Here is a 23615-nt window from a genome sequence, read left to right as displayed (position 1 = left end):
AACATGCAGGATTTGGACAAAGTCAAGGATTTTATATTTTTATATTTATTATTAATAAATGAGGGAAAATGAAACATTTGTAGTGGCAGCAACCGTGAAATCATAACAAGCAAATTACAGAAAATCTGTAGTGATTGCAAGAAAGGTGTTTCAGCAGAATCAAGCAGGTTAAAAAGTGCATTCATTATTTCTTTTGTTTCTCATGGAGACAGTATATCACCCAGCAGGTTCACAGGGACTTCATCAGTCTGCTACCTGTCATTCGTCACACACAGAACATGACGAGCTCTGCATTTGAAGATGTACTCCAGCATCCTGATATACAAATAATGTATTCAGCAGATACCCTTAATACAGTTTTCTTCTCTGTGACTGATTTATGCTTCACATTGGTTGTTTATTTCTGGAATGCATACAACTGCAGAAACCAATTGTCTTTAGAAATTAAGAAATTAAAACAAATCTGACCAGACTGCTTTTGTGATTTAACAAAGCAGTTTGACAGCAGACATGCAGATTCCCTGGGCTTCCCATTGATGTAAAAATAAACTCCATCATGTAGTGACTGTCATCACATCGAAGAAAAAGGACAGCGGGACAAATGAGTGACAAGCCGAGGCAGAAACATGTAATGGTTCTGGTCTATGAAGATTATGATAAATACTGCAAACTGGTCACATCAAACCATTTACATCCACTGATTTATAAAGTTCTCAAAGCATACAGTATGTACATACTTCTATGTATAAACAGACATGTGGAATGTTCTTTCATTTACATTAGCAAAGGCAGGTAAAGGTAGAGCATGTCCTCCAGTCATCATTTACAGAGCATTCACTTGTTTCTTCACATGGTTGTTATTATAATCCAAATGGACAAGTACAGTCTACATCATTCATATGGGTGTTACAGGAACTAAAACAGTCTGTGTGTACAGGCTGTATCAGCTTTGGTGGCCACTCCTGTTCCTTCAGTAGCAGCAACTGAGAAAATAACTTTTTAACCATGAACTGAGCCTCCAAGGCAGCTTCTCCAAGCTACATATATACGATCCCCTCAAAAAGGTATACAGGTCAAATCTTGTAGATAATGGGGTTTATTTTAGAGCCAAGGTTACAGGGAGTGACTACTGCTGGGAGGCTGAATCCATAGTAATAATAACAGTCAGATGGCCAAGCACATAGAATTTGATACTACTTTTGAAATGAGCTGTAAACTACAGCTGGTCCGATTTCAGTATCCAAGTATAACAGGCAACAATTACCTCACAATTACATGGTTTGTCCACCAGAGAGCACTGACAGGTTGATTTTTACACTGTTAAATGTTCAATCCAGAAGATGTCTTGTGTGTATTACTTATTAATCCGATTTGGGCAATCCTTAAGAAAAACCTTGATAGGGGTGTATGTAAAATACTATGATAGAATATTGGCTGACAAATGTATCAGATCTTCTTAAAATATATACTACTACTGTTTTACTGGAATTGACCTCAAAGCTCAGATGATCTTTTCTAAGATGTTTTCAGAGCTGTTTCTCAATGTAATGTGAAGAAATGTGATGAAAGTGTCATTTTTAAGAGAAATGAGAGCAGTAAGTATCAGTGAGATACATCAACAACTTATTTTGCTGATTTTAAATTCAGTTAATTATGAAAACTCATTATCAATCACTGTGGTAAAAAGTTCTCATTTCTAAGAATATTCTGAAATTTGGGGTTGCTATTGGACAAAAGTCCCACCCTGGATTCCTTTGATTGTTGGAGGAGCTTTGTAAACCAGTCTTACTTACAGGGATTGCATTCCTTGACCCTCAAAGCAATATGCATGTTTCTTTCTTCAATTAAAGAACGTGGTTGATGACGTTTTCTGACAAATTTAGGGCTTTCAAATCTGTGACAAGTTTAGATCCTTTGACACAAATGTGTAGTATTTATGTCCATTCAGCTCATACTATTAAATAAACAATCACTGATGCTGAACCAAATGAGTAATTCCATGGCATATTTTCCATTTTACTGCCCTCTGTGGTGTACAATTAAAGATTAATTAAAAACGCATAAGAATAAAAGGTCCTTCAGCAATCTGAGACAAAAACACATGTGACTTGTGTTGTTTGATTGTGAGTAGAAATGAGGCAGTTCCTTAAATAACAATGAAGTCAGTGTGCTGTTTCTGTCAGATGTTTTTTTTGTTTCCTGACATGGACTAGAGAACATCAGATCTTTCTCGTAGGTCCGGGAAGAAAAATTATACTTGAGACTCTTGCAACTCCATGAATGATGTGCATGTCCATTTACCCTCTGTGACATGTGGCCAAAAGTCCATCTACCTTAACCGTTAAAGAGAAAACGATTTCAATTTAAAACCAACAACTGATTATGAATAGGCCTTTATCCCTATATCCCATTGTGTGCAGCCCTTCTCTGTCCCCAGAGAGCAGAAACAACAGTCCCTCCCACACAGAGTCAGAGTAAACTGTGGAGGTCTGTTAAAAGTTTAAAGCTAGAGTCCAGCTCAGTAATAGGAGCCACAGAGGAAGGACTACAGGACTCCCGGAGATGGTCCTTCAGTTACTTTCTCTCCATCACTTGAGCTCTTTCTGCTGCTCATCAGCTCCAGTGAGTGGAAGCGCCTGAGACTGAAGGCCGGATGGTACCCTTTGGAGAAGGTTTGGATCCAAACCAGGACATCTGGAACACAATACATACCAGTCACCAGGTTACAATAAAACTAGCTTAAATAAATATGCACGTGGGTCATTTCATTCTGAAGAGACATTGGGCCAAAAAGAACATTTTATATTGTTTTATGAACTCAGCCTTCTTACATGTGATGCATGCTTTACAACCTGAGATACCCAGCACCCTTAAACATTTTGATATTCTTAACGTAAACTTCCCGGAATCTTTTTCTGTGAGGTTTGTGGGTGTTCTTGGTCAGACTCACAGATCAACAAACTACTTATCGGTTAAACAATAAAGTGTTTGAAGCTGAAAACAGAATACAGTGACGTTAATGAAACACCAACCTTGTACTCAAGAGTTTGTTTCAGCATGTCCTCTTCCTCACGAGTGAAGTTCAGCAGCACAGAAACAGCTCGTATCAGCTGGTACGCCTGACAGAGCGAGACACATACATTCAGCTTAGTAAGAGAGCACGGGTCAGTCATTGAGTCAGTACTCACCAGGCGGACCTACAAAGCTGCACAAAAAAGTTTTTTGCTTTTAGCCTATTGCTGAATTGAGGGCATTTAAAAAACCAGCATGGAGGACTTACCTCAGCATCCCTGGATGACATAAACTTGAGGACCACGTGTTTGAGATACTCAAAGTTGATTTCCTGTGAGTCGTTGAGGTCTGATGTGTTGGTCACTGTGGTGTTGGAGGTCGGGGGGCTCGGGGTGGATGCTTGCAGCTGGTCTGGACAAAACCTCTCTAGTTTTTCTGCTCTGCTTTCAGGAAACTTCTCCTTCCCTTCTGCTTCTGGTTCAGGCTTCAACTTCTACAGAGCACAAGGAAAACAACACACATATAATATTTATCTGTATAAACACTTAGTGAGCACAAAGATATAAACCCCTGTTCAACATAACCTGCTCAGGAAGAGGTTAGGTGGGAAGCTAATGGGTGATAATGTTTTTGCACACTCACAAAAAACAGAGTGGAAATATTGTTAATAAACAGTTAATGCATGCATGTCACTGTGTCTCACCAGTTCTTTTTGCAGTGTCCTCTTCAGCTCTGCCAGTCTCTGTTGCAGCTGCTTGATGGTCTGCAAAACAACAGTAATGGTGTTTTTATGTGTGATGTTTGGTGAATTAATATTTTTTATTAAAAGCAAGAGGAACAAAACAATAGGAGTGCAAAGATCACTGACCCTGTTCTTGTCGCTGAGCTGCTGCTCCAGCTCTCTGTTGACTTTCTGGAGGTGATCCAGATCGTCCACTGTCACACTGCCGTTCTGATCCTCCTCACACACTGCAGGTGTGTTAAGCTGCTCTGTGAGAGTTTCCACCTCCACTTCCAGGTATGAGATCTGGGTAACACATATCAAAAAACACAGACTCCAAATCTATAAAAAGCTACAATTTCATTTCCACAAGTTTTAAAGTGCTTGTTTGTTAAATGTAGGTCGGATCCATCATTTCTGATGCATTCCAGGAAGTCGGGAAATCATGGCGCTGAACGGCTTTCGTGACACAGCATCAATCGAATTTGCCTCAAGATGACATTTTTGATCTAGAACAGATTGTTCAGATTGAATTTACATTCAGATGTCTGTTCATAGAGATTAATAACAAGCTAAATCGTCATCAGCTGACTGCTGATGGGAGCCGGGTTGTCATAAGGCGGTTTATGTTTCACCTGCTTTTGCTCTGTTTTTCTTGCATACGCTGAAGCCTGCTGTTACCTGACTGGTCATACTACTTGGACTACAAACGTAGTACAAACGGAAACCAGAACACTTCCTGTACTAAAAACCACACCCTTGCCTACAGATTCTTCATTTCTATGGAGAATCTGTAAAAAGAGATTAAGCCTATGCTAACCCTCCGCTTCCCTCCAGCTCCACCCTCTCTTCCATATACGGTCACTTCTTTCTTCAAAAAAATATGATGCAATGAAGACAAAAATGCAAAACTTGAGGCTTGAAAATGGCAGTCCACAGAACAATGGGTGAATCAACAGGACTGTGTCCACTTTTAATACACAGTCTGTGATTTGTATGTGTAATGCACAGGTTAATAATGAGCCAATGATGAAAAATTGCCTTTTTTTTTTGCTGCATCTAAACTGTATGAACCACATAAGAGCATGTATGTATCTATTGCTGACTTTGTGTGTAGGTGCTAACCCGCGCCTGGCAGCCATCTAGCTGCTGAGTCTGGCTGAGCAGCTCCTCCCTCAGGCTCATCAGCTGGGAGTCTTTGTCCAGCTCCATCTGCTCCATTTGGACCCGCTGCCTCTCCACCTCCTCCTGCAGCTGGACCAGTGATTCCTGCCGATGCTGCACCTCTTCAACAAACACACAAATATACATTCAGTTGATTCATGCACAAACATAGTACAGTATGGGGTAGACAAAATCAAACAATGTTGCAAAATGTGTGCTTATTTAAAAAATGTAATGGAAAATATTAGATCTTCGACAAAACACGTACCTTATATGGCCAAAATCAATGTTGTGGCAGTGTATGTAATTTCTTATATTTAAAGAGGGGGTATTATGTTGTTTCATATTTTAAGACATGCATATAATTTTACAATGTTTCAAAATCTGTAGGTAAAAGTATGTTGGAGTAATCCCCAGACCTCTCAGCTCAGTCTGTAGGCTGCTGTGAACGGCAGGTTTCACACAGTTTTTGTCTTTTTATTTAAGAGAGAGGACAGTAGATAGTGGCGGAAATGGGGGAAGAGAGAGTGGTGATGATAACAGGCGGCAACATGATCGCCGATTTAACCACTGAGCTAAACCGGTGCCAAAGTACTTGTTTCTGCCACTGACAGGCTCAGATTGTTAATTTAAATGTCAAAAAACATCACAGGATCCTTACAGAGATAGACCTTTTTTTTTTTAGTTTTCTTACTTTCTTCAAAGCCACCAAACCCACCTGACAAAAACAGAATTTTTGACACGCAGGCACATACATAAATCACAGTCACATGCACGAATATACAGACAGATCGTATCAGTATTTATTCAGTGAGGAGACTGCATCTAACTTTTTTAAATGGGACAAGCCGACGAGAGGGACGGCGCGGGTCAGAGACAGATGATCCATAGTGTGATCCTAGCAGTTCATCTGAATTTATAATGTGATCCAGCAGTGAGCAGTTTATAATCATGCAGCGCAGCGATGAAACCGATCTGTGTGTTTCTCAGGGTCTGCTCTGACTTAACAGCGTTGCGATTGGTCCCGTATTTCAGTGAAAACCCTTTATAAAGCATAACATACGTCTTCATACGCTGTGACTGAGATGAACTGGAGGTGATCCACACAGAGTTATCACGCCGCGCAGGGAGGAGACAGCCGTTAGGAGAGGAGCAGATATGACGCAGACCTGTATGTGTTTTGATGACGCTCATACCTGAATCAATAACGTTGCCATGCGTCCGTATTTCTGTGCACAGTTAAAGTATAAACTTCCACAGGCTGTCATATGCCCATATGCTGTGTAGTTCATATATTTCACTGATAAACACAGAGCTTTAGAGGGGCACCAGGCTTCATGATCAAAGTTTCATGTGATGTGAAGCCAGGGTTGCCAGGTCCACGTTTTATCAGCTGAATTGGGCGACTTTTGAAATGTCTTTAGAGGCGCGAGGCCCTGTGCGGTTGAACACTTCACACAGCCCATTCGACGGTTCTGACTCCGCGTACGTTTGGAATATCACAGACTAGAGGTCTTCACGGGTCTACCAGAACCTGAGGACCTGGGACACGTATAAGGTGGTCACACGGGTCGGGTAGGGCTTTGTTCTATAATCCTCGGTTCCGGGTCTGTTCAACATTATGTGTAATACCCGAATGGATCCAGGAAGACCCGGCCGTGATTAGAAAGTGTTGGTCATGATTAAAGTGCTGTGAGTGTCTGTGTGTGTATTTTAACTTGCAACAATGAGTTATTCCCATGAGAATGTGCGGAAATTAAAGTGGAAAAAACATAAGAAAGAGTGACAACGAGTTGAGTGACGCGTCATGTGACTGCAGGTTCAGAGAAAAGTTGAAGCCAAAGCCGGTAATGATGGATACCTTCCTCACTGATGTGGACAAAAAAGCTAAAAGAAAATGAATATAAAGAAGTAAAACCTTGTTTATGTAAATTGTGGACAGAGACGAGAAGAAAGTAAGCGCAGTTACGAGCAACACGTGTGTGTGGATTCTAAACAAGCCGCGCGTTTGTCAATCTTCTGCTGAATGACAGCAAGTGGACTTTTCATCTGAGATAACTGGTGGACTAACATCTCTGGTTTTATCAACACTACATAGATACCAGGAAACCTGGATGTGTTTGATGAACTTTCTTGGCGGACGATGGATTATATGCACGGCCAGGCACAGGGGAGAAGGCTGCGTCACACAGGTAGGACAAAAAGGTTTGTTTTGACAGCTGACTAACAGTAACTTGTTAATATTAATGAGCTGTGAAGTCGGTGCTGATCGGGTCTGTTTCATCCGGCCGGTGTCGGGTCCGACATAACTCCGTTCAGGCCCCACCTTTCAAATGACAGACGGGTTTGGGTCTGGCATTTCTCAGTTTTTCACGGGTTGGGGTCCCAACTTTCAAAAAATAGACTGGTCTGGTTCGGTTCCAGATCGCACAATAACGGGTCTCTTAGGGTTCGGGCATGAAATTTTGGACCCGTGAAGATCTCTATCACAGACACCTATTGGGTTTTGCGGCCCAGTACTGAACAACCTACGGCCCGGTCCGCGGTCCGGGGGGTTGGGAACTCCTGATTTAGAGTACAAAAAACTCCTGACACTCACTCCTGACAGTGGTGAACAACACAGTACGGATCCACATTTTAATTGCAATAATGTCTTGTTGATTTCAGTCTTTGGGAACTTGAAGGGGCAACATTTTTTTAGGATCTAAAGTGTGTGCTTGTGTGTGTGTCTAAGTACCATCCTGGAGTTTTCTGATGTTTTCTTCTCTCTTTGCCAGCTTCTCAGTGACAGTGGATAGTTCCTGCTGCGATGTCTGAAGAGATGAAGTTAGCTCTCCAACCTGACAACAAGCAGAGGCAAATGTTAAATGGACTGTGCTTATATAGCGCTTTTTTTTTTCTTTGCGATCAGTCAAAGCTGCTTTTACACTACATGTCACATTCACCCATTCACACACACATTCATACACTATTGGCAGAGGCTGCTACGTAAAGTGCCCAACTGTCAATCAGTTATGAATGTGATAACGGACCGGGAGCTGGGGATCGAACCTCTGACCTTCCAATTGAAAGACGACTGACTCTACCACTGAGCCACAGCCGCCCCAAATACTTTTCATCACACAGTACATGCTTTCATAGTCACCCACAGTGTGACAACCAGCTCTGAATTCCCTTTAAATTGTCTTATAATTTTAAAGGTGATTAAAAAAGGATGTGTCTACTGAATAATCTTCCTTGACTAAATAAAAAGAGGAGTGTTTGTGACTAGTCCAGAGGGAAACTGCTATGTCCTTTTAGAAGAGAACACATGTTAACTGTTGCCTTTCATCATCAGTACGGATATGACCTTCTGTGTGTTTACCCACAGACCTGTGTTTGCAGTTCCTCCTTCTGTCTTCTGGTGTCTTCTAGAGCTTTTGCAATTTCTGTGCTCACTGTTTGCCGGCTGATCACCTCCTCCTACAGGAAAACACACCAGGACAAGGACAAGAATTAGGACGACAAATACAGTCTTTTGCCCTTTATGAACACGTGATGTGATGTTGAGTTCTAAGTCTTTGTAGTATGGCAGTCAGTAAAGCTGTATCACAGTATGTGAACTGGATAAAATGTGTACGGTCATGTGTCAGGACATGCAAGGTGAAGACGCAAAAAGAATGGAACCCTTAGCTGTCTCTTGCAATAAAAAATAAGGGCTCTAACTATTAAAATGTGTTTTTCATTTAAACAGTATTAAGCAAAAAACGATCTCAAAGCAGCTGCCTGCGGGAGGTCCCATTTTATGGGGTAAAAACAATCAGCATCAGCAGAGAATATGAGTTCTCAGTTTTTATTAATTATATGGAAATTTGTGCAAATTCACCCTGCACTGCTCCAACTCTTCCGTCTGCTGCCTCAGATTGGAGTTTACCTCGTCCACCTGTTTGTTCAGATCAGCCTAAGACACGTACAGGGAGAGGAAAGTATTAGTCAACATAAGGTAACATGGTTAATTGCCCCAATAAACCACGTCTCTATCTGTAACAGCAAGACCTCTGCCAAGTGTCTGATCTTTGAAAAATCAGTTGAAAATGAAACATACCAGCCTGTCCTGCAGCGTCTGCTTCTCTGCCTGTAGAGAGGCGATGCTTTCCTCCAGCCGGCTGGCCTTTTCCTGACTCTGCTGCTCTAACAAACACACCTGCTGATCTAGAAAGGCTTTCTCTGCATTCCACTCTCCTTCCTGAACAAAACACACACAAATGCAAAGTTACACAGAAGCATACAAAAATCCATTTTATCTAGATTTGAACCAGATTAAGTCAGGACTTGACTGCACATAGACAATTTACGGTGACAAGGTGGCTGAACACTGCCGAGACAAACGCCGACCAACTCCAACCAACACCAACTGTTGGGTCAGTGTGTGCCGCCAGTCTGTTTGTTTGTTTGTCAGATGGAGTTGTTTGAGTTTCAGGTTTGGTGGAGTCGTGGAAAGTTAGACCAATGTGCACCTTTTCCCAACAAACCACAACATTCTTAAAGTGCGCTCCATTGACAATTAGCCCATACTCACATGCAGAACATCAGTATGCACAAAATACTTTTTCTAATGTGGGTTTCTAAAGCCGCTTTCCCACTGGTCAAAAAACCCGCTAACACCCGTTTTTTTTACTTAACGAAAAAGGTTACAGTTGGCATTCAGACCCAGGACAAATTACTCTGCAGTAGACCCGGGTAATTATCGCCTCGGCTCCTCCCCCTTTCCATCAGATGCTATGCTCCGCCTCCATGTCATCTCAGCTACAAATTCTGCCCGTCTCCGTCCGAGCAGCGCTCGAACTACATTCCAAATTTGCCGCTGAGTTTGATAAACAGGCTGAATGAGTAATAGATACAATAAAGACCTATCCACCGTAACATCTTCACTGCTTACTAACCCTGTTTCCGGCACGTTTGTGATGTCAGACGGTGATGCAGCAGAAAAGAGACCGACAGGAGTATACTCCACTGGCAATGGGAAAAGAGACAATTGGCATTTATAAGCGGGTCTTCCCGGGTCTGATAAACCTGCGTCAACGCGCTAATTTCAGTGGGAAAGGGGTATATCTGTCATTTTAGTTTAGGTTTTATATTTAAAATGGCTGGTTTCTAACTATCTTCTTAAGTGTTTATCGTATTACTGATTGAGACACAGTACAGCCTATCATGGAAATAGCAGCCTGGAGTTACATTTTTTAGCTTTAAACATTTTACCACCAGACCCAAAATTCTTCATAACTGACACTAACTAACTCTCAACAGGATTCAGTTGTGGCAGGAAAAAATGGTTCATTGAAAGGTGTACCTTCTCTAACAGTCACTTTGGGAACTTTGAAGCCTAATTCTGTGTAAGACACTCCTTTTGCTCCTGACTGTTGTGGTACTTACCAGTTTATCCATGTGCTGCTGTTTCTCTGTGATCTGCTGCTCTGCACTCTTCAGTCTCTCACTACTGTCCGAAACTTGCTGCTCCAGATTAGCTATCTAAAACAGAAAATAACAAAATGATTGATCAGAACCACCTCTCCACACACTGTGAGCATAAACATCAACCTGTCATTAGAAATGTATTTTCTATTAGGATGGCCCAGCAAGAACGCCCCGGCCATTGCCATGTTTTTCCCTCGTCAGCTGTCATCTGTCTGGACCTGATGCTTAATTTGGCTCCATATTCATTTTCTTAAAGAAGAATGTTATAAAAGATGAATAGATGTTGATTGTGGTCATTTAAAGCTTTTTGAAACCAATGAAGTCCTCCCTGCTGGCTATAAGAAAGCCCTACTTGTACAGCAAAAGGCTACATCCACTTCTTAAATATAGTATATGGAAAGGTTCTGCTCACAGAGATTTAACACCAAACTCAGGAGCCAACTGTTTGTAACATGTTAGCTATAACAACTTTGGATGCTGGTCAAATTTGCTGGTATGTTGTCTTTTTGCTTACTTGTGTGTCTGTTCTCTCTCTGTAGGCTCTGGAGGAGTCGTCTTTGTGTCGGAGAAGGGTCTGCAGCTCAGTGATGCTGCAGCTCATTCTGGATACCTAGATCAAACAGGAGACAGGAGTGTTTTTCATTTTTATTCCTGTTTTGCTTTTCAGCGCCATGTTTTTACACTACAGTACAAATGCCTGCTGTGTGATGAGGTTCTGAGCCTCTATTTGGTGCTGAGTGATGCATGTTGGGTGTTTATATCTGTTCGCAAAGAGTTGGAAAAATATTCAGGCCCTTTTTTGGGGAGAAATTAAATTACAACGGGTCTCTCTGAGAATCCCTCACAGTCCAGCAGGTCCGTCCTTTCTCAGTACCTGCTTCAGCCTTCTCCTTGTCTAGAGCCAGGGCAACAGAGCAAGTACTCTACCTTGTGGCAACATTTTTACTTCTTCAGATATTCAGTATCATAGAAACGCAACAAGACTCAAGCAAAGCATCTCAGCGGAGAAATCGCTGCATCTCAAAAGTGTTCCAAACTGAGCGTTTTCAGGAGAGCAGCTTGTGATTTCCGCTGGGAAAAGATGCTTGGATGGGCACACAGCCCATGACAGCTTTTTAGTTTTTTCCTGTTCCAAGTATGAAGGAAAAAACAGACTGGAATTAAAATGACCAGACTTAAAATGACAAAAGTCATATTAGTGGAACTGCTATGAAAATAAGGTCGCACTCTTTTCATTCTCCTGAAATTGAACAGAATCTACTGTTTGTTGACGACATATTGTATGTCAGCTAAATTATACACAAAGTGAAATACAAGTGAAATCTCAGCAATTTTCAGTCCACTTAAGACACTGAAATAATGACATTTTTAATTTTGGGTTTGCAGATTTGGTGGCTAATGAAAGTAGATGCAGGGTCTTTACTGTAGGTAAGGATTAAGTGTACCTGTGCCTCCAGGGAGCCGACAGTATCCGCATGGTTTGTCCGAACTGCCAGCAGCTCTGCTCTGGTCTCTTCGAGACTTTGCTCCAGGTTGGACTTCTACAAAAGGGAAAAAAAGAACTGATAAGTGCTACTCATGGTGATTCATGTTGGGCCTCTCTTTAAATAACATAACAAAGAGTCGGTCTAGACCTGCTCTTTTTGTAAAGGGTCTGGAGATAACTCTGGTTATGATTTGGCGCTATACAAATACAATTTGATTGATTGATTGATTGATTGATAAAAGGTTGCTTTGGCTTCAATAACTTTCCCAACACTTCTAATATGATGTCAGAAAACAGTGCACAGTAATAATGAAATACATATAAACATAAGCTTTACATTTTATCTATTAGCTTTAATGCATGTGTACTAACTAAGACCACAAAATGATCACATTAAATGTAAGGGTTTGGCCTAAAAATTAAAATAATCAACCTCCTAATTTGATTTTAGAGTACAGAGAACATTCTGAGAAAGATTTTTTGTTGGACATATTGTAGTCCATTTAAATGTCAGTATATTTTAGCACTATTTAGTTTTCCGGTATCTGGTTGTGATGGGCAATCTGAGAATTTATTTGATTTATAGAATTTAAGGTGAAATAAGTGATAGTAAAAGTAATTTCAGAGATCTGCTATCCTCTGGCGACGATTTAGGCTCTGGGAGCAAAGGAGAACATGTCGGGCATTCCGTTTAGCCAGCATTTAGCGATAAAGGACTTGCAGCCAAGGCCTCCTTTTCCGTGCGCTGCATTGTTTACAGTCCGGTTAGCAATTTGAGAAGCAACATGGTGTTCAGATCAAAAAACAAAGCAAAATTCACCCCCTCAGATATGTCTGCAAATTGAACACTGTCATTTCTTGGTTCGTGACATCCCCCAGAGGAGCGTCCGTTCATCTGTTTGTGCTGAGTCTCAGTTTCACTGTAAACAGTAAGTTACACAGAGGCTGCACTCTGGCTTACTTCAGCGTTATGAAGCCGGAAAAGAAACAGATTTTCTTGTGATCGACTTTAATTAATGGCTCTTAAGTTTGCTTAAAATAACATCATCATGATGCAGTTTAGCAACAAATTAAAAATGAAGCTTTGTCAGATCTGTCCTCGAGAGGAGAAGAAAACTACTTTAAAATGAGAAGTTTGTTGAATGGAGGACGGATCCATAATTTATGATGCATTTGAGGAATTCGGGAAATCTAAACTCTGAACGGCTTTCATGACTCAGCATCACACGAATTTGTCTCAACTTGTGTTTTTGATGTAAAATGGATTTTTATCTGAACTTATCTGTTTATAGAGTTTAATAAGAGGCTAAATCGTTGTAACACTTCCCGTACTAAAATCCAGTCGTTTACATTTTTATGTAGAATCTGACCATTTTAAATACAAACCAAAACACACAAAAACTAAATCAAAGGTATAAGTGTTTACTGATCGTGAAAATACATGTTTCCTTAGATTAATAACAATCGTAAATGCTATTGCAGATGGTGCCTCTGTAAATTTATCCTGTATTTAATCCTTTTAATTCAATTTCATAGACCCCTGCTCTGGATGTTTCCCACCTCCTGGAGAAGCTCCTGGAGATGTTCGTCCTGACTTAGGTTCCCCTGCAGCCGTCTCTCCAGGGACGTTACTTTCTTCTGAAGGTCCACCAACAAGCGTTCCTTGTCCTCCTCCATGACAGCCGCCTGATGATGGCAAGGGAAGATATACAACAGGCTTCTAGCTATTTCTTCGACTCCATTTACAACCCAGATTCTATTTCTAAAGGCCTCACTAGATATTTGTATTATCATCGCAAATAATTTCACTCTGTTCTGTTATATTGTGTAATGGCTCTTGTATTTTTTACATTCTATCCTCACAGGTACTTTACAGACTTACAGTCAACAAGTGCACTAGACTGTTTGAAATATTCTGTATCGTACTCCAGTTGGGGTCACAGACAAAATGCACTGGCAACTAATAATGGAAAGTTTTACGGCTGCCAACAGATCAGTCTATTGGAGCAATTCAAATACTTTTACCGATTAGTCATTCAGACTCCAAAGTGACAGCCCTGATTTCAATTCAAGGCAGTTTACGAAATGTATATATAAAAAAGTACTGTATTTCTGAACTGGATGGAGAAGCCGCAGTTCTATTGTGTTCTAACCTTTTGTTGTTGTAACTTCAGGGCATCATGTTCAGTCTGTAATTCCTGGAGGGACCTCTCTAAAGTCGACACCATACTCTGGGACTGAAAAACAAACAGTTTGAAAGCTCCCTTATACACAGACACCGCCTTGACGATTGATTTTTGAATGAATAGTGATAAATAATAGATAATATGAGTGTAGCGTTTGCAGTTTGTGTTGAGGACTGACCTTCTGGAAGTCTTCAGAGACCTGCTGGATAACTGACTTTAAGTGCTGGCATTGTCCCTCCAGCTCACTGACCTTCTTGTCTGCCTCCTCTCGGAGCAGCAGCAGTTCCTCTCTGTACAAAGCCAATGAGATACACTTTGTTTTCTTGTGTTCTTTCACAACCCACAAACCTTTGCTTTCTCTACAGACTACTTAAAGGAGCATAAAATAACATTTTGCTGTCTGTTGCATTACTTCTTACCGTTCTATTTCAAACTCAGAGTTCAGTCTACTGCTCTCCTCATGTTGCTGCTCCAAAGACCGCAGTTTCCCGCGAGCCTCAGAAAGCCCTCTCTTTGCTAACTGAACTTCAGCCTCCTTCTGCTGGAGCTCCTGCTCCCGCTGGCTCAGCTGCTCTTCCTTCTTCAGCAACTGATAGACATGATTTGGAAATATATCATAGTTAAAGAACCTACCATGCACTGAAGAAAGTGATGCTGTAATCCAGGGGAAATAAAAGCAAACCCCAACAAACCAGCTGCTTTTAAAAAAATTAAAATCATTAAATGCCGAAGAGAATCTCCTATCCTGCACGGAAGCTAAATAACCGAAAAATGCAGAAAAGAAGTTGGAAACTAAATTAGTGTTTTGAAGTAATGCTGAGAATCTAACCCTCCAACTCCACATGTACGCACCATGTGTTTAACTTTAGCGAGCTCCTGCTGCTGAAAGCCCTCCAGTTCATCCAGGTCATCTCTTTTCTGGAAGAGTGCTAAGCTTTGCTTCATCGTCTCCTCTAGCCGGGCTGAGACGGCAGCCTTCTCCTAAACAAACACAACAGTTTTATTAAACCAATGCACATACGCACTGCCCATTCTCAGAATGTGTGCACGTTTCAAGAAGCCAAAATTAAAGTAGCACTCTCGAAGAGTCATTTTTTTTCTCTTTGGCAGCACATAAGGCGATAAATAGGAACTGCAGGTGTGTTTTTGGATCTCACCCTAACAGAGATCCAAACATTGTCCACACTAATTGTATGTTACTTTGTCTTCATCTGAACGTCGAATTTGTTTCAACGTCTTTAGATTTGTACTTGTTTTATCAAGTTTCATCGTCTGTAGTCATCAATCTGTTTGTTCAGCCATAGTAACCGTTTACACGCAGAGCAGCAGAGACCAGTAAAAACAGTCCACCACATCCACCTACTCTCTCTGGCTCACCAGCCACTGCTGGGTGATGGATTCCACCCTTGATTTTTCCCAGAGATGTAAACTTGACTTCCAGTTCGAAATACCAAAGAATACTGCCAAGGCAAGGGCTTTCACTGGGGGCCGCCAGCACAATCACCACTGAGTGAACTTATTCCGTAAAAGGTCGTGACTTAATATGGGGGCGGCTGTGGCTCAGTGGTAGAGTCGGGCGTCTTTCAATCGGAAGGTCGGAGGTTAGATCCCCAGCTCCCTCAGTCTACATGTCGTAGTGTCCTTGGGCAAGACACTGAACCCCAAATAGCTCCCGGTGAATAAATGTGACAGTTGGGCACTTTACGTAGCAGCCTCTGCCATCAATGTATGAATGTGTGCATGAATGGGTGAATGTGACATGCAGTGTAAAAGCAGCTTTGAGTGGGCGCAAAGACTAGAAAAGTGCTATATATATTAATATATCATTAATAGTGGTGTACTTCATGTTGTAGGTGTTGGAGTAGGACACAAGCACTACACATATCTACAGATATCGTTCCATGACATATCAGGCAAAATCCCTGCAATCATGTGGTCACACAGACATGGTACTTCCAGATATTAAAGCTACGTGTGGCTTATAGCAGAGATCAGGAGATTACGCTCTAAACAGTTTACAATCTGCAAAAAGCTTTTGAATTCAAGCTAAAATCTAAAAGTCTACCATAAAATCCTGTGGTTGGCCTGCTTTTCTTTTACCCAATAAACTTACTGTTTATTGAGTTTGATTGAAACAAGACAAAGACAGACCTCCTCTGAAATGATCTGCTGCTGCATATCTGTCCTGAGTGACTCTACTTTTCCTCCTCCTCTTTATTTGGTGCCGGCGGGTGTTATCACTGCTCAACTACCAGTATTTTGCATGACACATCATTGGCAGTTACAACAATATTTTATAGAAGAAAAATGTAATTTTTTTTACTTTTAACTCTGACCTTTTCCACTCCACCTTCCACCACATTGAATTTCCCCTCGGGGATTAATCAAGTATACCTTCTTCTTCTTGTTTTTGCTCGACCAAGCCTTAATTATCCATTTAATTTGTATTTTTAGTCAGCCAACCTCTTTCTGTCTTGATTTCATTGAATTATTACAATTTTGGGACTATGATGCTTGCATTTTAAGAGTGGCAAAATTATACATTTCAAGATCTTCTGATATCTTTATACAATAATTATATATTTTATTAAAAGTCACAAAAAACAGAAGACTTACCTTCTCCATAGCAGCAACTTTTTCCGTCCATTCCTGCAGATAGAGGGTAAAACGAGATTAGTACACAAGCCGTAAAACAAGACTGTACGATTAGTGAGACAGAGAGTCATTCACCTCATCCTTCTTCTCCAGTGCTAAAGCCATCCCCTCTGCTATCTTGGCTCTGCTGGCCTGGTGAGACTCATTCTGGTCTTGTAGTTTCTTTATTGATACTGGGCAGTGAAAGTGAGAGAGAAAGGGGAAAAGGGAAAGATGGAAACCATACAGAGAGGTTTGTATGCAACCAAAGAGAACAGAAATATTAAATAGCACATAAAGTTGAACCGTTAGTAGCTGTGAAAAGTTAGAGTCTGATTAAGAAGTGTGATCATCCCAGAGGCAAAGAGAGGCAAAGACAAGCGATGCATGACAACTGACGAAAACTTAAAAGTTTGTGAAAGCTAGCACTGCAAGATCTTAGTGAATTAAGAAAAAAATCCACCCTGAAGTCTATATCTCCTTCGAGCTGCATTGTCAAATAAAACCAACAACTCTTACTGCCTGAATACGGTTTCAGAATATACCTCAGTACAGAGTAGATAGATAGTAGTAGGATGAACTAAACCCTTAAAGTCAGATCTGAAAGGCGCTTGGGGAAAAGCTGCTGTGTCGATCCAGAGCCCAAACAATAAATTAAAAAACCCTCATGTCCAATCGATGCAGCTGGGTCACTTTACTGTTGTAATAAAACAGTTGATTTGTCGACATTGCATATTTTGTTTTATTGTTCCTGTACAAGGACTGCATAACATGCTTTAGGACAATTCATTTGACTTTGGGATCAACAAAGTACATCCATCTTTTCTTGCATTTAAATTGTGTACTACTACTTCTACTACTACTACTACTACTACCAGATTTTAGTAGGAATATGCTGAGGATAATGCATATTTCTAACACAAACTAAAGGTCGTGCCTAGAGAATATTTGATCAGAATTCATCACATAAATATCCTGAAGTTTGATATTGGCCAAACAGTCCAACTGATGTCACAAAACCATCACAAAAATATCCATTGTAAGAGCCAGATAAACCAGTTCCTCTCCTGACAGCCCAACAGCTCAGAATGCATCACAGCATTTAGCCATGTTGATATTTACATAAAGGGAGTAGCTGCAAACTTCAAACCTAATCCTCAATGCCGGAGCAGCTAGTGAGCTACATTTTCTGTATATCAAACAAGATAAACTAATGCACCTGGGTCCAACTGGAATTATATGTAATCACGTCAAATGTCAACAACCATGTTAGGAAACCATGATGCTGTGTTAGGCAAATTAAGGGAAAGTGGCCACACCAACAACGTTAGCAGACAATGCTTCCATGACTCTGAATGGAAATGTGCTGAACAAATGCCAGTGTAAAATATCTGAGGGTGGATTTTTAGATTAAAAGGAAAAAGCATTCAGCGCTTCCAAAGCAAATCTCTAAAGCCCGTAATATTAGCATCTGGAATAAAAATGATCTGAAAAGGACAAAGTGGTGACAAGCCAGGTGATGGTTACTACAGCTGACAGATGAGAGAAAAGAAGCTAATTGGGAGGAGAGTAAAGGTACGTACAATCCTGATGCTTTTCTAATGCAATTTCAAGCTTGTCCTTGGTCTTCTGCATAATTCGTAGCTGCTCAGCGTAGTCTAGTGTCAGGAAGTAGGGTGATAGTATGATAGGATGGGATATCAAGAGAACATACACACAGAGACACACACAAAACAAAAACAAGGAGGAACAGACAGATGATGGTAAAGAGAGGCAGGAGAGAAAGTGAACAAAGGAGAGGGAGAAAGCAAAAGGGAAAACATGATTGAGAAATAATGGAAGGTAAAACTATTAAATGATTTTCTTATCGTAGAAAACCATTGTGGTTTGAAGGCTGCAGGAGACTGTGCCACCTTTAACCTGGTCTAGAGGTGCAAAGTCACAAAAGCCACCCAAAGGAAAGAGCAGTTTTTATACTAGGTAGAGAAAAAAACCTTTTTGTATCCATTCAGAGACATTGTTTCTATTTTAATCACTATTAACAGGGAACATAATTGCCTGCATGGCAAACATTCTCTATGCTGCATTTTGCAACATGTGCATCCTGGTCAGGTTCATAGCATAGACTGTATGTAAGAAGCGAAAGCCCTCGCTCCTCTCAAGCCAAGCCCTCTCATCCAAATATGGTCACTTCTGGCTTCACAAAACAATTGGTGACGTCACGGTGGCTAAGTCCACCTCTTACATACAGTCTTTGGATTTTTGAGAAATCCATGTTCCTGTTTTTAAATGACAGGAAGAAAACACAGTTCTTCAAAGGCAAACAAAACCTACATTACAAGCTTAAGATTTTAAACTTTAAATAAAGAAATTAACCTGAATGTAACTGAGATTAAAGAATAAAACACAGAAAAGTAACTGCACAGTGACAGAGACAGACTGATAAAATTTTACTGCTTTACACTACCTAAGTGAATCCAGTGTTTACATACCCTAGCTTCAAACCATGACAGGTTCTAGATCCACTAGAAAAGTTTTGTTGGGGCTGTTGATATTCAAGTTTCCCTACCAAGACCAGCATGTAAAACTATGTGTGTGTAGCATTCGTCTTCATGCTTCTTTGTTTGTTTAGATGCTTTGTCCTTTGTGGTTGATTTATCGCTTCACACAAAGTCTGACAGTTGTAAAGTAAAGCACTTGTTTGTCTTTTAATTTATTTTGAGTGTTACTCAAAAAAGGCAGAAAAAGTTAAATTAATTGAAGCCTTTAGACGTTCTCAATTGTTTTCTTTCCCAAGGTCACACACTGGAAAAAAAGGCGGGGAAAAAAGTTTAGTCATTTTTCTACGTTACTTTTTTCATCTTTGAAAACAGGTGAATGAAATGTTTGAGCAGGTGACAAAAAATGTTTTTCAGGTTCTTCTTTTTTTTCTTTAAAAACAGTTGAGAGTTGAGTTGATGATGTTTTTTTCCGGCTCATTTTAGTTTGTAGTACTCGATTGTGCCACTACAAGCACCACTTCTCCATCGTCTTACTAAGATTTAATGCAACTACATAATAAATAAAGCTCGACTTACAAACTTTTTAACTCGTGTGTTTTCAGCCCAAGACCCAAATAAACCTAAAGTGTTTTCTCCTGCTAAAAACCTTCTACTCCGTTTTCATGGATTAAAAAAAACATCTTAAAAAGATTATCCAAGAATTCATTTTTCCACAAGGCAAAAATCAAATTCCACATTCACCTGGGAAAAAGGTATAAGGAAATCGTTTTTTCCTGATCTGAAGTCAATAATACAGGAGACATTTTTTTTTTGATCAGACCAGGAAAATTGATCACCAGAATTTTCTATTCTTATTTCCATCTCTGTTTTTGTTTTCCATTTCATATGACTGTGATGATATTTGATCAACCAACAGTTATGATCCATCACTTATAGACCTCTGCATCACTGGTTAAAGGTGCACATACTTTAAATGTCTCTGGTCCTGGCTGCTGATCTCCCCTGGGAGCTACAGACTACATCACTCCAGCTGCTTCACCTTAGTCTGACATGTCATACCTGATAGCTTTGCCTCCAGCCGCCGTATCTGATCGTTCCTCCTGAGCAGCTGGGCTGGCAGGTCGTCCCTGGAGCTGCTGCCATCAGATGCCTTAAGACACACACACACACACACACACACACACACACACACACACACACACACACACACACACACACACACCTTTTAGCACTTAATATTCATACTGTTTATAGTGGAATTTAAAGCAAATACCCACCTACTGTTGCTCTTTCACAGTCAGAAATCAAGTTGTGATGTTGCATGGTTTTTATTCTTTACCGCAGAAAACATCACTCTACAGTCTACATTTCTAATCTGGTGATGAGTCATATACTTTTGGGATCTGCCTGGGTATCTATTCAAAAAGTATTATATGCATTGCATAATGTTTTCAGTCACAGAAAGAAGTTCTGTTATTACCAGCTTTGCTGTTGCACTACAACTACTCAGCTTATCAGATGCAGGACTGTAAAAACATATAAAGTGGATTCAGAATGTAAAGGTGACAGTAATCTGGGGCTGGGTAAACTAAGTCTTCATGGTACCAGAAACACAATGTTACATATCAGCTGGCAGCATTGCTACTCAGCGACTTCACTAAATTATTTAGCAAAGTGCAACTGAGACAGCACTACAGCCTCAGGAGCTTGGCTTTCCCTGTGAGGGATTGGAAGACTACCCTGTCAGCTTCACCGAACAGAGCTTTACCACAGATATTGATTTCCTTTAAAAGCTAAGGCAAAACATTTCTCTTGGACACAATATGGCAAAGGATTGACATAATAAGCTTAAGATATCACTGAGACACAGAAACCATTATAAAATGACCAGCAACAACCAAAAAGAACACAGGAAAATACACAGACCAGGTCAGGTGTGAGTGTGGCATGAAAATAGAACTAACAGGGCTTCATGTTACACTGGTCAGTCCTAAGACTGTGTTACACAGTACCCTTTCTATATGCCATCAGTACAACAAAGGCCACCCCACCAGTAATTCCCATTTTACAGTAATGTCAGTCAAAAGTAACCCTTGGTATCATGCAGCCATTTATACTTCTGCACTACATAGGTGAGTGGAGATATGTGACATTGATGACATCTGCACACTGGGATGTAACACAGAGGGGATTACTAAGCAGCTGGAGCACAGCCATCAGCATCAACAGGAGCTGCCAAAGAGTCTCTCTAATGTTGGCCTAAATATCACAGGGCTGCCTCATTGTGTGGACATACACAGCATTTACAAGCATTTAGGATTTTTATACTGAGCATGTTTTTTCTATTCCCTGTCAAAAGAATCCAATGTAGAGCAGTTAATTAATTAACAGCAACAGTCAGGTAGTTATTACACAATCTGAAATCTGAATTGTTTGTCTGAAAATATCCAGCGATATAGGCGTATCACAGATGTAAAATATCAGTGTAGGCATATACGTTTTTTGATTACCACTATAATGAAAACATTTTTACAGTACATATAAAGTAGAAAATAATTCCCGGGGTGATTTAGTAATGGTGTCAACACATAGGTTGTCTGAGAAAGTGCTTCGACCGCATAGCTAAAATCCCCTTAGCCCTGTCTGCAGCACTGGTGGCCGATGGTGTATCACACTGGAAGGGGTGCACTAAGTTAATTGTTTAAGAAAGCGGCCTTTACAAAGTCTGTATGTCTGTAAAATTAGGACACAATCCACATAGAATAAGTTTATTTTACAGTCAGGTTGCAATATCTTCAATTCGTGAGCATCACTATAAAATCAATTTTAAAAATGTTCAGTTTACACTGGAAAAGTAGTTCAGCATGGTCAATTTTACAAAACCTGCAAAAGCAATTTATATTTTTTGTAAAGATGCACACAGACTGGTGAACAATAGTTGGCAAATATGTGGCAAAGCGCATTGAAAACATGCAAAGGTTCTGAAGGATTAGGGTAGAGAGTGGTGATTAGTTTGCAGAGTACTTACAAAGTCATCTCCTGAGTCTGCCCCCACTGAGGTGATGGACTCCTTGCTGATAGTGCGTGGTATACGAACACCACTCCGAGGTGCTGTGGCCGCCTCTTCCGCGAGCTTCTTCTTCAACTTGGCAAACATGCCTGTCCTTTCAGTGTCTCTTAATGAGTGCAATTTGTAGTTTCTCGGGAGAAAGTACCTTGACACAATTCATGGAATTTACAGCTCCTTGTTTTGAGGACCAAAAAAGAGCCACCTTATGCAGGAACACTTCAAACTGATTTGTAGTGGTAGTTCCATCATGCTACATCTAGAAAAAGCAAAGGGATATAATATACAAGCTGTTATGACACTGATCAATGCAAATTTCGGTTGTTGTGATTTATTCTGTCTAGTATCTAAACCCCTTCTAGTAAAGAACCTCACTAATATATGAAAGACCAAAGATGACTTCCACATTACTCCATGTTTTGCTGCTTATTTATTACTTAAAGCAGGAAAAAGGCTTCTAAAACCTTATTTTGTAGTGCAAACTACACCAAACCTCTAAATATCTAAATTACTTTATAGCATATGGTTCCACAGAGTCCAGAAAATGTTAAACAGGAGTATTAATTAATGCAATTTAAAAAAAAAAAACTGCACTGGAAAGCAAAAGCAGATTTTGTAGCCATATTATATTTAAAGGCTGGGCAACAGTGTGCCCAGACTAACCAAACCTTCAAGCTAATAAGTGGACAAGTAAGTTGAGAAATTGCTTCAAAGTAAAAGCTCTGTCTGCTGTTTCTTATCTGTGTTAATCCCATTAGGACCTGTAAAATTACACTGTCAGATTATATTTGACAGCCAGCTAGCCAGCTAGCTCCTTTAGTCACAACAATAAGAGTTAACATTACCACCACCGGGTTATGTTAGCTTTCGTTAGCTTGCTCGTTCACTGAAGTCGGCTTTTTTCTTACCATATCAACTTCGATAAAATATCAGACCGTGGTATTTTCAGATGCTCAATTACAGTACGTTCACCTTTTCTATGTCTAAAGAATGGCTATTGCTGTGGCAGTCAATATGAATTCGCCGAATACTGTCTCGTCTGTCAAGCTAGCTCCTGCTAGTTGGTGAGCTACACGTAATCACCCCAACACAGATGACTGACGACGTCACGGCTGCGCGTCTGCTCATTGGCTAAAAAAACTATGAGGGGGAGGGACTGGACTGTAGGGTTGGCTGGCAACATGCGCCGCCTGCATGAACAAGGAGCAAGAGCAACAGAATTTATAAACCTGCAGATGAAGACATACCATAATCTTTGCGATGATTATTGTTGCTATTGATAACCAGTGTTGGGAGGTATTGAACCACGTTATTATAATAGTAGTTTATCTACATGTTTCAGTAGTTTGCTGAAGTTTAAATTAATATTATCACATTAATTTTGAATAGA

The 23615-nt window shown here is 40.4% G+C and overlaps 1 protein-coding gene across 2 annotated transcripts; it reads right to left on the bottom strand.

The window, feature by feature from the left end:
- On the bottom strand, positions 1-23286 carry golga1 (golgin A1). 2 transcript variants are annotated; one of them, XM_069683847.1, is made up of 24 exons: positions 23134-23286; positions 22187-22484; positions 20218-20308; positions 18241-18315; positions 16754-16851; positions 16640-16672; positions 14876-15004; positions 14443-14612; positions 14202-14313; positions 13991-14074; positions 13398-13523; positions 11797-11892; positions 10866-10961; positions 10310-10405; positions 8982-9122; positions 8763-8837; positions 8270-8359; positions 7635-7737; positions 4859-5019; positions 3881-4039; positions 3716-3775; positions 3281-3505; positions 3033-3119; positions 1-2694 (listed from the first exon to the last, which is right to left on the bottom strand). In XM_069683847.1, the coding sequence occupies exons 2-24, from the start codon at positions 22313-22315 to the stop codon at positions 2614-2616; spliced, it is 2517 nt and encodes an 838-aa protein (XP_069539948.1). In that variant the 5' UTR covers positions 22316-22484; positions 23134-23286; the 3' UTR covers positions 1-2613. The 2 variants fall into 2 exon arrangements, with proteins under 2 accessions (XP_069539948.1, XP_069539949.1); XM_069683848.1 differs by lacking the exon at positions 14876-15004.
- Positions 23287-23615: the final 329 nt, after the last annotated feature.

The sequence above is a fragment of the Semicossyphus pulcher genome, unplaced genomic scaffold, assembly GCF_022749685.1.
Source record: "Semicossyphus pulcher isolate SPU_LCO1_2020_fin unplaced genomic scaffold, fSemPul1.0.p SCAF_6, whole genome shotgun sequence".
Classification (NCBI taxonomy): domain Eukaryota; kingdom Metazoa; phylum Chordata; class Actinopteri; order Labriformes; family Labridae; genus Semicossyphus; species Semicossyphus pulcher.
Note: the sequence above shows the minus strand (reverse complement) of the source record. Positions and strands in the feature narration are given on the sequence as shown.